The 16,998-nt window shown below is 44.7% G+C and overlaps 1 protein-coding gene and 1 non-coding gene across 4 annotated transcripts in view; both read right to left on the bottom strand.

Moving 5' to 3' along the window:
* Positions 1-3,629: 3,629 nt before the first annotated feature.
* LOC136396120 (small nucleolar RNA SNORA18) lies at positions 3,630-3,760 on the bottom strand. Its single transcript, XR_010749538.1, has one exon. It is a non-coding gene; the product is annotated as a small nucleolar RNA SNORA18 (small nucleolar RNA).
* Positions 3,761-12,597: 8,837 nt separating this feature from the next.
* Positions 12,598-16,998, bottom strand: part of SUSD1 (sushi domain containing 1) — a 110,446-nt gene continuing 106,045 nt past the window's right edge. For all 3 annotated transcript variants that reach the window (XM_066367430.1, XM_066367432.1, XM_066367431.1), the window contains 2 exons: positions 15,274-15,367; positions 12,598-14,930 (listed from right to left, as the gene is read on the bottom strand). In XM_066367430.1, the coding sequence (XP_066223527.1) occupies position 14,930; positions 15,274-15,367 (95 nt within the window). In that variant the 3' untranslated portion in view covers positions 12,598-14,929. The remainder of the gene's footprint in view (positions 14,931-15,273; positions 15,368-16,998) is intronic.

Raw genomic sequence — 16,998 nt, 5'->3', positions numbered from 1 at the left:
GCAAGAGGTTACTCGGTTTGCTGAAGGCCCACGGTCAAGACATGTATGAGAAAGCAATCAATGAACAACTAAGGTGTTGCAACGTGCAAAGAAAAACTAATAATTTTTTTAATAAATTTTTATTAATGTTAATGGGATGACATTAATAAATCAGGGTACATATATTCAAAGAAAACATGTCTAGGTTATCTTGTCATTAAATTATGATGCATACCCCTCGCCCAGAGTCAGATTGTCCTCCGTCACCCTCTATCTAGTTCTCTGTGCCCCTCCCCCTCCCCCTAACTCTCTCCCTCCCTCCCTCCTGCGTCCTCCCTCCCCCCACCCCTGGTAACCACCACACTCTTGTCCATGTCTCTTAGTCTCGTTTTTATGTTCCACCAATGTATGGAATCATGTAGTTCTTGGTTTTTTCTGATTTACTTATTTCACTCCGTATAATGTTATCAAGATCCCACCATTTTGCTGTAAATGATCTGATGTCATCATTTCTTATGGCTGAGTAGTATTCCATAGTGTATATGTGCCACATCTTCTTTATCCAGTCTTCTATTGAAGGGCTTTTTGGTTGTTTCCATGTCTTGGCCACTGTGAACAGTGCTGCAATGAACATGGGGCTACATGTGTCTTTACATATCAATGGAAAAACTAATAATTGATGCTTCTCGTCTCTCTCCATTTCTGTCTGTCTGTCCCTGTCTATCCCTCTCTCTGACTCACTCTCTGTCTCTGTAATAAATAAATAAATAAATAAACAAAAACAAACAAAAAAACTAATAACGTCACTGAAATACATGGTCAGCCTTTCAAAGTAACTACTTAGAAGGACAAATATAATTCAGATGAATATCTGGTATGCTTTTGGGTGGGGTGGGGAAATGGTCTCATTAGAGTCATAAATTGTGCAGCAGCTGTTTTCGTCTTTCTATATGTTATTCTGAAAGCTGAACAGGCAGACCTTTCCCTCCCTACCTCCTGTGCCCTTCCAATACCCCTCCCAATCCACTGCACCATCAGCTTCTCCATTTTTACTTCGTTATTGACCTTCACATTGCTCCTTTTTCTCCAGTCTCTCTACTGGGGTCTTAAATGTCTCTCCTTTTGGAATTTCATGCCTTGGTTCACATTCTTATATCCCCCCGCCCCCATCACTGGAATTTCCCTTGTAGTCTTCCCGCCTGACAAAATCTTGCCCGTCCTTCATGGTCCAACTCAAACCCACCCCAAGGAGCTTTTGCTGGCCTCCGGCCCTGCTGCTCTCTGTCGCCCTGCTTGTCACTCTGAATCACTGTGCAGTGTAAAAATCCTGTCACCAAAGGCGTTCAGTAGGTTATTTGCTGGGTGTTGTGCAATGAAGGCTGGACTAATTTTTCAACCACAGGGGACGTTCAGGGTCAAAACGAAAGCAAATGACATCAGTTCATTTCAGTCGGGCAAGGGTTCAAATTGCTCATAAGAAGGAATGCTACATGAACGACAGATGGGATGGAACTTGACACTTCCCGTCTCGTTCCTCTGAAAATGTGTTGGGAAGCTTTCTGGAGACACTCAAAGTAGACGGCCCACATCACGGTCTCCTTGGTTTAAAAAAAATATGACTCAGAGAGAAATGATCAATTGGAAGCCATCCATAAGACACGAGTTGTATTAAGCAAGTGAATAAAAAAAGTGCTGAGAGTAGAAAGGTTGAAGGCACACCTGTGTGAGCTGGGACGGAAGTCACCCCCAGCCCTTTGATAAGGGAAAATAGTCGTCAGCTGTTTGATGTCCACCTGGCTTCCTGCTCTGAGGCTCCCCCAGGGAACATTCGCTGCTCCATTTTTGCTGGTGTGAGAAAATGCAAATACAGGTATGATCATAGAGAAAGGTATCAGCAGACTATTGTGACTTGTCTGGTCATTTTTTCTCCCCTTGCAGGAGGATTGCACAGATTTTCTATTTTATGTGTACAAGTTCTATGTAGTAAACGTTCTATTAACTCTCTGTCAACCATATTTATTGCAAACAAGTTTTTTTTTTTCCTCCAGATGGTTGATAGTTATTCCCACACTTCCCTAATAATCCATTATCTCCACTCATTTGAAATGGCCACCAAGGCTTTATATACTGCTCACAAAAGTTAGGGGATATTTCAAAATGAACATGAAGCGATAAAAAAAAAAGAAGCATTTGATTTTTTTATTAAACAAGAACATCAGAAAAGCAAATGACAAGTCAAAGAAAGTTGTTTGATTATGCAAATGAGATACAAAACCAACTTTGTATTCCATTGGTGAAAATGCACTGTACAGAAGAAGGCTGAAAGCACTGGAGTTTCTGCACGCTCCCTGGTCCCCTAATTTTTGTGAGCAGTGTACTTAGCACACAAGACCACCGTTCATGCACTTCCCCAAACCACAAACAGGCTCCAAAGATGGGACCAAGGGTGGGCCCGGAGCCACTGCAAGCCAACTGGACAATAACATTCAGGGAACTAGTAGTTTAAAAAAGAAAAAACAAAATCAAGCAAACAAGCTGTGGTGGTGATTCATCAAGACTTTTCCTGGAAATAATTAAACTAATAATCTACACACTTTGGACTTTGAGTTTGTGACATAGGTATTGAGTTTGGAGTAGTTCCAAAATAGAAGAGAACCCAGAGTCACTTAAGCTATGATTTTCTTTTATTGTGCATCAAAGCCCATCCCTTTGTACTATAGATGGTTTAAAAATAAATAAAAAAGCTTCTCTTTCACTATAAACGCTCACTCTAAATCTTTTTTTCCCTACAAAAAGTGTGAAGGGTTTTTTTTGTTGTTGTTGTTGTTATGTGTTAACATAGGTACAATGATTTAAAATTAACACTTTTTTTTTTTTTTTGTATTTTCCGAAGCTGGAAATGGGGAGAAACAGTCAGACAGACTACCGCATGCGCCCGACTGGGATCCACCCGGCACGCCCACCAGGGGGCGATGCTCTGCCCCTCCGGGGCGTCGCTCTGTTGCGACCAGAGCCACTCCAGCGCCTGGGGCAGAGGCCAAGGAGCCATCCCCAGCGCCCGGGCCATCTTTGCTCCAATGGAGCTTCGGCTGCAGGAGGGGAAGAGAGAGACAGAGAGGAAGGAGAGGGAGAGGGGTGAAGAAGCAGATGGACGCTTCTCCTGTGTGCCCTGGCCGGGAATCGAACCCGGGACCCCTTGCACGCCAGGCGACGCTCTACCACTGAGCCAACCGGCCAGGGCCTTAACACATTTTATTTAAGGAATTTCACATGTTGTGAGTCCTTCCTTGCAGTTGCTCCCGAGTTTGTCTTGATCCCTTTTGCTGTTCAATCCAGCTGTCGTCGTCTCAGTCAGTCCACAATTTTCTTAGTTGAGTTTCTTTATCTCCACTTGCATATGGGCAGAGTTCAAAAATCCCCCACCTATAATCATTGCAGCCCAGTCTCTTAAGCAATTTACTTATGGGCCATGATTAGAGTCAAGGGTAGATGAGTCTGCCTGGTTTCTCAGTTACAAACACCCTCTAAACATGAGTAAATTCAAATCATCTGCATTCCTAATCTGTCGCTCCTTGAATAGTACAAACCTTCAGGATATACAAATATCTAAGACAAAAAGAAGTTGATTAGGTCCTTCATAGTTTTAGCAGCTCTGTCTTGTAGTTCCTTCCCACAGATCTAACACACAGCTCTGCGGATAAAGCAAGCAACGTATTTACTCAATGAGGCATTCTCAACAGTGTAGGTCTACAGAAAAAGCCCCAGCGGGATAGACCTCAACCATCACTCTACACTTGATCTTAGCCCAAAGGCCGAGAAGCGATCAACCATCACTCTAAATCTTTTAAAAATAGATGTAAATGACTCTGTGACCTACCACCACCCTCCGAATGGGGTTCCTGAAAAGCTGCCTCAGAATTAGAAGGGGATTCATTGAGATTAGAGAATCATGGAGCCTCTCAGTTGAAATGCTTGAAAATTCCGTACAGCTGGGCATCCTTTCCTTTGGACTCAATTCTGAGGCTGTTGTTTCACTTTCAAGTACCTGCTTGCCTGACCAGGTGGTGGCACACTGGAGAGAGAGTCAATCTAGGATGCTGAGGACCCAGGTTCGAAGCCCTGAGGTTGCCAGCTTGAGCATGGGCTCGCTGGCTTGAGCTTGGGATCATAGGCATGACCCCATGGTCACTGGCTTGAGCCCAAAGGTCGCTGGCTCTGCTAGACTCCCACCCCCAACCCCTCAAGGCACGTATGAGAAGCAATCAATGAACAACTAATGTGCCACAACTCAACTATAAGTTGATGCTTCTCATCTCTCTCCCTTCCTGTCTATTTCTCTCTCTCACTAAAAAAAAAAAAAGAAAGAAAAAGTATATGCTCAAAATATGTCCTTTTTCCTGTTGTTCAGATCAAACAATTTATTTTCCTCTCAGTTTACCAGAATGTAGCAGGATGTTTGACCAAGCAAGTAATTATGCAAAACAGAAATCATGTAGCAAAAAAGGTAAGTCAGTTAGGAAACTTTATCAGAGTTTGCAAAAATGCAGGCTGCTACACAACAGAGGACTAGAGATTATATGAACCGCGTGCTCTTGGAACACGGGTGAGCACAGCCCCAAGAAAAATATTAAGATTTTGAAGAGAATCTGACCAAATAATTCTTTGGTTTATGTATAATAAAAACATATACACTAATAAATCTATAATTAAAGCTAAGAACACTCAGAGAATTAATGGGGAAAAGGTGTAACTTTTACTTGGTAAATAAAAAACCTATTTTACAGTTACAGCAAGTGGTATTGGCACAGAAATAGAGCAGCAGAACAAAAGAAAAAGTTCTGAAATAGACAAAGTATAGGGGAAAAAAAGAAAAAAAAAGCTACATATGCACAACAAAAAGTAAGCATGAGTTACCTTGCAAGTGGAAAACTAGAATACTGTAAACACAGACACACAAAAAAATTAGTCAATTTATTTTAAAATAACAACAAAAGAATTCTTAAGGAGGAATCTATTTTTGTTTTAAAAATACTTTGATAAATTATTTGGGTCAATGTGGATGCTGAGGACAGAGATCAGCAAAATAATAAATGAGGATATAGTGAGACCCTTGGCTGGAGAGCTCAAATGGTTAAAGCATCATCCAGATACACAAAGGTAGTGAGTCCAATCTCCAGTCAAGCCACATACAAGAAGCAACCAATGAGTGCATGATTGACGTGGAACTAGTCAATCTCTCTATCTGCCTTCTCACCCTTCCACTCTCTCTCTCTAAATCAATAAATATATATGGGAGGAAAGAGAGAGAGGGAGAGAGAGAGAGACAGAGAAACAGCTAAATTAGTCTGCATTTCAGGAATTTAGGGGATTTGATAAAGAATGAAGATGGGGCCTAACCAGGTGGTGGTATAGTGAATAGAGCATCAGCCTGGGACACTGAGGACCCAAGTTTGAAACCTGGAGGTCGCCGGCTTGAACATGGGCTCATCCCGCTTGAGCGCAGGCTCACCAGCTTGAGCATGGGGTCGCAGGCTTCAGCGTGGGATCATCCGCATAACCCCATGGACTCTGGCTTGAAGCCCAAGGTTGCTGGCTTGAGCGAAGGGTCACTGGTTCAGTTGGAGCCCCCTGGTTAAGATACATATGAGAAAGCAACCAATGAGCAACTAAAATGCCGCAACAAAGAATTGATGCTTCTCATTTCTCTCCCTTCCTGTCAGTCTCTCTCTCTTTCTCTCTCTCTCACTAAAAAGAAAAAGGAATGAAGATAGGAAGGGATGGGAGGAAAAAAGAACTTTGAAGAACAGGGACAACTAATATGCACAATTAATTGTTTGCATACTTAGATATAAAACTCTCTTTAGCAGGCAGAATAATGGTCATCCAAGATGGCCATACACTAATCCCAGTGCCTGAGAATATGTTACCCTCCATGGCTAAAGGAACTTTGTGGCTGTGATGAAGTTAAGAGTTTTGAGACAGATTATCCTGGATAATCCAGGTAGGCCCAATGTAATTACAAGGGTCCTTACACGTGAAAGGAATAGGGTGAGGCGGGTCAAAGACAGAGAAAGATTTGGAGATACCGCACTGTTGGCTTTGAAAATGAGGAAAGGCCACACCGAAGCAATGTAGACAGCCTCTAGAAGGTGGTAAATCGCAAAGATATGGATTCCCCCTAGAACTTTTTTTTTTAATTTTTTTAATTTTTTTAATTTTTTTTGTATTTTTCTGAAGCTGGAAACGGGGAGAGACAGTCAGACAGATTCCCTCTTGCGCCCGACAGGGATCCACCTGGCACGCCCACCAGGGGGCGATGCTCTGCCCCTCCGGGGGGTCGCCATGTTGCGACCAGAGCCACTCTAGCGCCTGGGGCAAAGGCCAAGGAGCTATCCCCAGTGCCCGGGCCATCTTTGCTCCAATGGAGCCTTGGCTGCGGGAGGGGAAGAGGGAGACAGAGAGGAAGGAGGGGGGGGTGGAGAAGCAAATGGGCGTTTCTCCTATGTGCCCTGGCCGGGAATCGAACCCCGGTCCCCTGCACGCCAGGCCGATGCTCTACCGCTGAGCCAACCAGCCAGGGCCTAGAACTTTTCAAGGAATCTACCTCTGCCAATACCTTGACCTGAGCCCGGTGAGACTCCTGATAGACTTCTGACTTCCAGAACTCTAAAATAATACATGTGAAAACAATAAAAATAAAGTTGGCACTGGCCAGTGACTCAGTTGGTTAAGAGTGTCATCCCGAAACAACAAGGTTGCAGGTTCGATCCCCAGTCAGGGCACACAGGGGAAGCAACCAATGTATGAACGACTAAGTGGAACAAATGAATGCTTCCCTCCCACCCCCCACCCCCACCTTCCTCTCTCTGGCTCCCTAAAAATCAATCAATAAATAAAACCCGGGCCAAATAGCTTGGTTGGCTGGAGGGTTGGCCTGGCACAGAGGTTTGCTGGTTCGATTTCCTGGTCAGGGCACATACAGGAGCAGCTTGATGTTCCTGCCTCTCTCTCTCTCTCTCTCCCTGCCTCTCTCTCTCAAATAAATAAATAAATAAATAAAGAATAAAAATAAAATAATAAATGTGTGTGGTTGTGAGCCACCAAGTTTGTGGCAATTTGTTACAGCATTGATAGGAAACTAATACACTCTCCAGTCACATTATCTAAATGTCCCAAGTCCTTAGTCAGACCTTCAGTGGAAATCGTGGAAAGGAGCCGAGTTCCAGAGGGGGTCAATGCGGTGGAACACAACCCACACAAGACCGAACCAACGCAGAGGAAGCAGAAACGAGGCCCTAATGCTGATCATGGGAATGCAACACATCCACCTCTACCCGCCCTGGGATTTTCCGAAATTGTAAAAGACAGCACTGGCGGCTTTGTTAGTTTTGGAATGGAGAGTTAAACCAATCCTATCCGAATTTTGACTGTCTTGGGCAGGCGTCCCCAAACTACTGCCAGGGGGCCGCATGCGGCCCCCTGAGGCCATTTATCCGCCCCCCCTCCCCCGCCGCACTTCCGGAAGGGGCACCTCTTTCATTGGTGATCAGTGAGAGAAGCACTGTATGTGGTGGCCCTCCAATGGTCTGAGGAACAGTGAACTGGCCCCCTGTGTAAAAAGTTTGGGGACCCCTGGCCTTGGGTTTAGATTGAGAAGGAAGTCACTCGATACCCACCAGATTTTGACATGTGTAATAGAGTTTTCAAAGGAACACTTTCTTTCTCTCTCTCTCTCTTTTTTTTTTTTTTTTTGAGAGAGAGAGAGAGGCTGGGAGAGACAGGAACAACATCAAGCTGCTCCTATATGTGCCCTGACCGGGGAATCAAACCAGCATCCTCTCCACTGGGATGACGCTCCAGCCAACTGGACAGGGTTTTATTTATTAATTTTTCGAGGGACAGAGAGAGGAAAAGAGAGAGAGGGGAAGTGAAGGGGGGAAAGACGCATTTATTTGTTGTTCCACTCAGTCGTGCATTCATTGGTTGCTTCCTCTGTGTGCCCTAGCTGGGGGTCGAACACGCAACCTTGTTTTGAGATGATGCCCTTAACCAACTGAGCTAACCAGCCAGGGCAACACCTTCTTTTTCTTATGAAATTCTATTGTTATGGGTTTTTAAAAACGTATCTATTTATTTATTGCATTTATTGGGGCGACACTGGTTAACATTACTATACAAGTTTCAAATGTCCAATTCTATAACACATCTCTGTACATTGTATTGTGTTCACCCTCCAAGCCGTCTTGATCATCGCCACTTATGCCCCCCTACCCTCCTCCACCCACACCCACCCCCAATCACCACACTGTTGTCCGGGCACACAGGAGCTTTTTCTTTTTTGTCCTATTTCTATGTTTTTTGATACAAATATACTCACATATTTAAATTAAAAACAAAATAAGAAGATAAACACTCAAAAGACTCACTCTCACCCTGGCCACCTCCATCCTTCCCTCCCATGCTCAATCTGCAACCATTCTCATTGATTCATTGTTCGTACTCCAGAGTTTCTTTATGTAAAGTTGAATGTTTTCCTTCCCCCTCTCTCTGCCTTACACGAAAGACAGCACAGCACATGCGCTATTCTCCACCTTCCTTCTCTCACCAACACAGTACATCCCAGAGAGCACTGCGTATCGGTGCAGTCCTTCCTCATTCCTTTGTTACAACTGCGTGGTACTGCATTGTGTACATGGAAGTATCAGGGTTTGTTTAACTAGTTTCTTCCTGAGAGGCATTTGAGTTGTGTCAAAGCTTTTGCTATTGTAAACTATGTCACAAGAATAACCCTGTTTACCAGTCATTTGGAACGGGTGCAGGGGAATCCATAGAACAGGCCCCAGAAGTGGGACTGCTGGTTTGCAGGACAAAGGCATCCAAACCAAGGTAATGTACACATTGCCAGATTCCCTTCCTCAGAGGCTGGACCGTTCCGGCTCTCACTAACAATGCTCCAGTGCTCGTCCACCCCTCCCCAGAAAGGGGTGTGTTGTTCAATTTCTGGATTTCCCCCAAATTGACAGGTGAGGAATTTGCATTTTTCTTAAAAGTGAGGTCAAGCATCTGTATGTTGAAGAGCCATCTGCACTTTTTCTGTGAACTATATTTTTATATCCTTTCACCCCAAATTAGACTTCTTTTGTTTTGACCACAATTATCAAAAACTGATAATAATTGGTTAAAAATACTTCCATATTCTAAAATGACAGACCCTTAAACCAATACCCAAGATATAAAATTTAAATCGAAAAGGTCAAAAGAAGAAGTTCTTTAGAGAAAAGCTATAGGCTTGAGGACCATTTCTTTTCTCCCCATCCACCATGATGGTAAGAGTTAGGGGTCTTCTTCAGTGCAGTCCTGGAAAAAGGAGTTCCAGGGGGACTCCGCCCAGAGAATTTGACTTGTGTCCCCTACAGCTTCAGACACACAGTGGCCTGGTATCTGAATTCAAGGAAAAGAAACTCAAGTGGTCAAGAAGCAGACGCCATCAGGCCAACAAAAAGTGGGCACAACATGGCAGCAAACCACACTTCCAGTAGCAGAAGGACGAAGGGGAAGAAAACTAGCTGGTGGCTGGCGCTGTCCGCGGAGCAACCCTCCGTCTGGCACAGCAAGGATCTGGGCGTCTCCGTGGGTCAGGTGGATACCCTGGAAAGTAATACGGCTAGAGGAGCCGTCTAGATGTGACCTCTCCCTACAAACGGCCATCTTGGAAGAAAACGCCAGTAAAGGCAGCACCAGGAGGCTGCCCCTTCCAGGGGCAGAAGCCAAGGAAGTGACTCAAGATAACAACATATATATAACGAACTACAAAATATCTACACATGCACAACAAAAAGTCAGCATAAATTACTTTGTAAGTTGAAGACCAGAATACTCTAGACACATACACACACACACAGAAATTAAATGGGGACACATGTCATGTTTTTGGATAGGAACACTGTATTTTATACCTCCCCAAGAAAAATATTAAGATTTTTGAGGAGAACTTGACTAAATAATTGTTTGGTGTATGTATAATAAATATGTAGACATGAATAAATACATAATAAAAGCGGAGAACACTCTGGGAATTAACAGGAAAAAAAAGTGGTAACTTACTTCTACTTGGTATAAGAAACCTGTTTCGCAGTTACAGCAGGTGGTACTGGCACAGAAATAGACCAGCAGAACAAAAAAGGAAGTTCAGAAACAGATTTTAGCATATAATTCAGCATATGATTCAAATCACTAGGGGAAAAACGAACAGACAATGAATATTAATAGGATAACTGGCCCACCCATTTAGCAAAAAAATAAAAATAAAAATTCCCCCCAACTTTACTCCATATACTAAAATAAGTTTCAGGTAGATTAAAGATTTAAATTTTTTTTAAAAAGTTGCTGCACTGTATTTCTTATCTTGAGATTAGAAGTTCTGAGCAGGCACCAAAGGCAAAATACATCAGAAAAAAGACTGGTAAACTTGACTGTACAAATTAAAATTTTTTATGTGGCAAGATATGACACAAACAAGGTCAAGGGGAATGATAACCTAGAAAATTTGTTTACAAAATACATGACAGCTATGAGTAAAAATTACTATGTTAAAAAGAGCCTTGCCTGACCAGGCGGTGGTGCAGTGGATAGAGCGTCGGACTGGGATGCGGAGGACCCAGGTTCGAGACCCCGAGGTCGCCAGCTTGAGCGCAGGCTCATCTGGTTTGAGCAAAGCTTGCCATCTTGGACCCAAGGTCGCTGGCTTGACCAGAGGGTTGCTCAGTCTGCTGAGGGCCCACGGTTAAGGCACATGTGAGGGAGCAGTCAGTGAACAACTAGGGTGTTGCAACAAAAAACTAATGATTGATGCTTCTCGTCTCTCTCCGTTCCTGTCTGTCTGTCCCTGTCTATCCCTCTCTCTGACTCTGTCTCTGTAAAAAAAAAAAAAAACAAACCTTTTTAAACCAATAAAAGACAAACGTGGCCATGGCCAGTTGGCTCAGTGGTAGAGCGTCAGCCCAGGGTGTGGATGTCCCAGGTTCAATTCCCAATCAGGGCACACAGGAGAAGCACCCATCTGCTTCTCCACTCTTCCTCCTCCACTTTCTCTCTCTCTCTCTCTCTCTCTCTTCCCCTCCCACAGCCATGGCTCAAATGGTTCGAGTGCATAGGCTCTGGGCACTGAGGATAGCTCCTTGGAGCCTCCACCTCAGATGCTAAAAATAGTTTAGTTCCATACATGGCCCCAGATGGGCAAAGCATCGGCCCCAGACGGGGTTGCCAGGTGGATCCCAGTTGAGGTTCATGAGAGAGTCTCTGTCTCTTCTCCTCTCACTTGAAAAAAAAGAAGAAAAAAATAAAAAAGACAAACACACCAAATACTGAGAAAAAAAGGCAATTCGCCAAGGCAGAATTAGAACTAACCAATCAATATGCAAACTAGTCAGAGAAATGTAAATAAGACACTGAAGCATCATTTGTCACCTATCAGATTAATGAAGATCAAAGATGTCAATAATACCCAGTTGTGTGCAGGTGAGAGCATAAACCTGTATAAACTTCCTGTGAGACTCCTCTGACAATATGTTGTAAATATAAAATGGAAATAATGGTTTTCAGTACAATTTTACTTCTAAGAATTTAACCTGAGTAATAATTGCATACAACTATGCAGATTTGTATAAGGAGAGTGATCTGGGAACACCCTAAATGTACAATAGAATGCTAGTTAAATAAATATTACGGTACAAATTTTTAATGCAATCATTGTTAACATGAAAAAATGTGTCCAGGATATGTTGATGAATGAAAGAAACATATTACAAAATTACATGTATAGATTGACTCCATTTTGGTAAAAAAAGAAAAAAAAAAGGAAAGAAAGAAAGAAGGCAACAAAGAAAGGAATAAAAGATAAAAGGTGCACCAAAGAAGCAGAGATAGGATGCACTGGCACGTCACCACACTGATTCATTCTTTCTCTCTAAATCAATGAGCATACACTCCTTTTTATTTTTATTTATTTATTTATTTATTTGTACTTTTTCTTGCCAAGGTTTTTTTTTTTTAATTTTTTATTTATTCATTTTAGAGAGGAGAGGAAGAGACAGAGAGAGAGAGAGAGAGAGAGAGAGAAGAGACAGAGAGAGAAGGGGGAAGGAGCTGGAATCATCAACTCCCATATGTGCCTTGACCAGGCAAGCCCAGGGTTTCGAACCGGCGACCTCAGCATTTCCAGGTCGACGCTTTATCCACTGCGCCACCACAGGTCTGTACTTTTTCTGAAGCTGGAAACGGGGAGAGACAGTTAGACAGACTCCCGCATGCGCCTGACCGGGATCCACCCGGCACGCCCACCAGGGGCGATGCTCTGCCCACCAGGGGGCGTCGCTCTGCCGCGACCAGAGCCACTCTAGCGCCTGGGGCAGAGGCCAAGGAGCCATCCCCAGCGCCCGGGCCATCTTTGCTCCAATGGAGCCTTGGCTGCGGGAGGGGAAGAGAGAGAGAGGAAGGAGGGGGTGGGGATGGAGAAGCAAATGGGCGCTTCTCCTGTGTGCCCTGGCCAGGAATCGAACCCGGGTCCCCCGCATGCCAGGCTGACGCTCTACCGCTGAGCCAACCGGCCAGGGCCATACACTCCTTTTTAAACTGACTTGTTTCACTGTACCACCAGCCCACCGACTTGCGCACAGAAAAAGCCAAACCCTCACTCCTTCAAAATCAGGCACTTCAGTTTCACCAACAAGGGTTGGGCTGGGCAAAGGGTCCTTAAAACATTACTTGATTGCCTACTACTACCACTGGTTTCCTATTAGATGAACAGAATGGAAAAACAAAAGGTTTAGAAAATCAGAATGTGAGCTCAGCAGTAAAAAGGGAGAGCTGAGAATTCTTATTTACTTTCTTTAAAATTAACTTTATTCCGAGCTAATGTGGAATTTCAAGATAATCACTTGTCCTCTGGCCTTATCAAGTGCCTAACCATAAGATCAGGTCTTGAGTCAGAGGTGGACTATTACCTGTTTCCCCTAATTAACCTCCATGTATTTGTTGGGTTGTTTGTGGCTCCTTCTAGAAGTGATGGGCAGGGAGTACCTTATAGTGAAAAAGATAGGTATAAAAAGACACATGTGCCTGACTAGCGGTGGTGCAGTGGATTGAGCGTCGGTCCCGGATGTTGAGGGGCCCCATTTGAAACCCGGAAGTCACTGGCTAGAGCGTGGGTTCACTGGCTTGAGCACAGCCTTGCCGGCTTGAGCATAGGGTAGCTGGTTTTAGTGCGGGGTAGCCAGCTTTGGTGCAGGACCATCGGCATGATCCCAAGATCACTGGCTTAAGCCCAAAGGTCACTGGCTTCACAGGTTTAAAGCCCAAAGGTTGTTGGCTTAAGCCCAAGGTCACTGGCTTAAAGCCCAAGGTTGCTGCCATAAACCCGAGGTCACTGGCTTGAGCAAGGGGTCACTGACTCGGTTTGAGCCATCCCTGACCCCCACCCCAGTCAGGCACATATGAGAAGCAATCAATAGACAACTAAAAGTGAAGCAGCTACAAGCTGATGCTTCTCATCGCTCTCCCTCACCCCCCAGAAAAGACACATGTGGTTTAATAAAGGAACTAGTTAAATTAGTTAGATTGATAGATAGACAGGCAGATAGTTTGGATATCTCCCCAAAAGGCATTCCAAAGATTAGCTCAAGGCCCATCAAATTCCAGAAATAAAAACTAGACTTGCAATCAGAAGACGTGGCCCCACAATTCAAGTCATGTGTCTATCTGAACTAGTTTCTCAATTCTAAAATAACCCCTAACATTCCCACCACACAGAACTGTTGTTCAGAATGAAATAAAAGAACACATACAAACAAAAACTATGGTGGAGATAAGTAAAAACTATGGGTGCACACACTCACACACACAATATGCTCTGTATCTGAGCAACCCCCCAATTTGGATTCCTAGCCTAGAAGGGAACTCAAGACTGGATCTTGGTGCTCACCTCTACACACCGTCCCAGGACTGCTTACATCTAATGTGTCACGGTTCATGAGAGAGTAGCAGTCACAGTTACTGAGGTTATAGATAAAAGGGATGATCATGTCACCCACAGTGTACCCCCTTCCCTGTAACACATGGATTCTGGTCGTGACACTGTTTCAACCCCATGTTACTACCCAGCCAATGCAGCTGAAGGGAGACACTGAGTGCTGTCACAAGACCCTCGTTAATTAAAAAGAGAAAACTAATCAAGGGTGCTATAAACATTCATATGCAAGAGAAGAACTGTCTAAATTCACAGAATATTGTTACTGGAAAGAACACTTAAGGCTTTTGAATACAGAAGACTGATGGAACTGTATGGAACTTATTGGAGTGGCCAGGCTAGCATACTTCCTAATTAGAAGTCAATTAATCATAGAAAACTAAAGTGTTTGACAAATTTGCCTATGTCAATGATCTCCATCCTTTTCAATGACCTCCTTCATAAAGTTAAATTTTAACCCAAACTTAAGTCCATCTCATTGCTTATTGTAAAAGAATGGATGCCGAAATAATTAACAGAGATGATACACAAGAAAACGCAGAGACCTTCTTGCATTCGATGTCTAGAGAAGATGTCTCCCAGGCATCACTCAGAGGAAGACGCAGGCCCAGCCCACGTGATCTGTGGTCAATATTCCATTGTATATCAAAGGTCCCAAGTTCATAGACACAGAACTGGTTGTGTAGCAGGGAAGACGTCGGCAATTCCTGAGTTTCCTCCTTTGGGGAGGGGTTCCACAGAGATAGTCACCATCTTGAATCCAGGAACAGAGCCAGGCTGGGAATGGAGAAAGGCTGCAGGCTCCCCTGCACACCTGGAAAGAAGCCACACACCTGGATGAAAGGTGCTCTGTGCAGGCACCTGAGAAGCTGTCATAACATCTGCCCCAGCAGCAGTGCCGTCTCCCCATGCAGCGCTCATCTGCAATCTAGACATGGAGGAGGAAGAGAGAGGTCATTGACACACACTGGTTTTCCCACAGTGCATCCCTGTGAGCAGCGCACACACAGTCATGAGTCGCTGCATGGGAGATCGGCCATCCCTCTACAAGTGGCCAGGGCAGCATCACCGACCTTGCTCTTCTGAGACAGGAAGGCATCCCCTTTCCCGAAGGGGCAGAGTTACTCAAGCCTTTTGCCTGCTCAGTGTCTTGCTGAGCCCGGGACGACCTCCACCCATATGTCCTTGACCCTCCTCAATCCCAGCCCCTTCAGGACTCCAAACCCACCCTCCTTCAGCTCCACTAATTTCTCCAAGGCAGTCTCACATACCACACTGCTAAGAAGGACAGGAACGCCAGGACAATCACCACAGCCATGGAGCCCAGCCCAACGCCGACCACGTGCCGCCACGCGAGCGACGAGCCTGCGGGAGCAAACCACACGCTGAGCTCACAGTAACGAGATCCCAGCCCTCCCTGGGGGCGCACATCCACCTGTGCTCATACCATTTTAACCCAGAGTTTGGATCCACTGAACAAACTATTCCCCAAGATGCCCAGAGTGCCTCCTGCTCCCTGGCTTGACCCCGAAGATGTAGGGGCCTCAGGAAAACACGATTCCAGGATATTTCTAGAAAGGGATCATATAACCGGGCCACATTCCAGTTACAAGGGATGGAAATACTGATCTTGCTGAGCATACAAATGCAGCGTACTTGCTGCTTTTGTTGGTCCTCTCTCAAGTCAACTATACTTGCTAGACTTTAATGGGCAATTTTCCTTTGCATTGAGGAAGAAGTCATCCTGACATCACTTGGGAGTTTTTGCTTGAAAAATGATAGTTAGCTCTAGTAGTTTCCCCTATCTCTGACCTCTAGACTCATTTAAGAGGCTTGTGAGATTAGGACAGGTCCACCTGTCATAACTTCCCTATTTGGGACCTTAATTACATCTTCAAATTTGTTCACAGCAACACCTAGAATAGCTTTTGAATAAATGAGGGAAGGTAGGTGTACACCAGGGGCCAGGAATGTGTGAGGACATCTCAGAACTCTGCCTACCACAACTGTGAAGGCTTTAAATGTGTGTGTGTGTTTGTGTGTGTATACACACATACGCATAGCACACACACATATACGCACACAATAGGTTTAAATCTTGATGTAAATCTTCTCTGGATTATTTAATTTGGTAAGTATGCACCTATATGCTTCATCTTTCATCAAACTGTACTTCTGGCTCCCTGGTAATCATTCAGCCTGATTCCATAAACTGCGACTCAGCACCTGACAGGCGCCAGGCAGGCACTGCTCCAGCACTTCAAATGCTGTCCCTCCAGGGTATGAGACCCACTAAGAAAAGACGAGTGCACTAGTTGCTCTCAAGTATGGCACAATAGCTAACGAGAGGAAGAGATAGACATCCTGTCCTGTCCAGCAAATTAAAAAAGGCTTCAGGAAGGAGGTGGTGCTTGATTTTAATCTTGAAGAACAGGTGGGATTGTAACAAGCAGAGATTGCTGGAAGGAGATAGGGTGACCCAGGTGGCGTGAGCGTGTAATCGTCTGAGCTAAGACGTTGAGGAGAGAGGGCAGGGGCCACACCTGCGAAGAGCTGGTATGTACGGTAAGTTTGCATGGAGAAGAATGAGAGATGCAATGAGAAGGTGTGTTGGTGTCACACTGAGGCCTTGGAAACAAGACTTCAAAGTAATGGAGAGTTACGGGAAACTTGCAGGGGAAATAATAAAACCGGCGCCGCAGTCTCAAAATGTGAGTCGGGTGGTGGCATGCAGGCCGGAGTGAAGAGGAAAACCCTGAACCCTGGGGACGGGAAGTGAGACGGGAGGCTCTGCAGTCATCCGCGCTACAAACAGCCGGGCCTGTGCTCAGGACCTGGACACAAGTGAAAATCAGAGGCATTCCCACAGTGCAAAATGTGGGCTCGAGGAGAAGGAGGAGAAGTCACTGACTCAGAGGTTTTTGCCTATAACCGAAGAATGTTCCCAGATCACAGTTTATTATCATTTCACATATATCAAATGACCTCGCTTTGTG

This window comes from Saccopteryx leptura, chromosome 2 (assembly GCF_036850995.1).
Source record: "Saccopteryx leptura isolate mSacLep1 chromosome 2, mSacLep1_pri_phased_curated, whole genome shotgun sequence".
NCBI lineage: Eukaryota > Metazoa > Chordata > Mammalia > Chiroptera > Emballonuridae > Saccopteryx > Saccopteryx leptura.
Note: the sequence above shows the minus strand (reverse complement) of the source record. Positions and strands in the feature narration are given on the sequence as shown.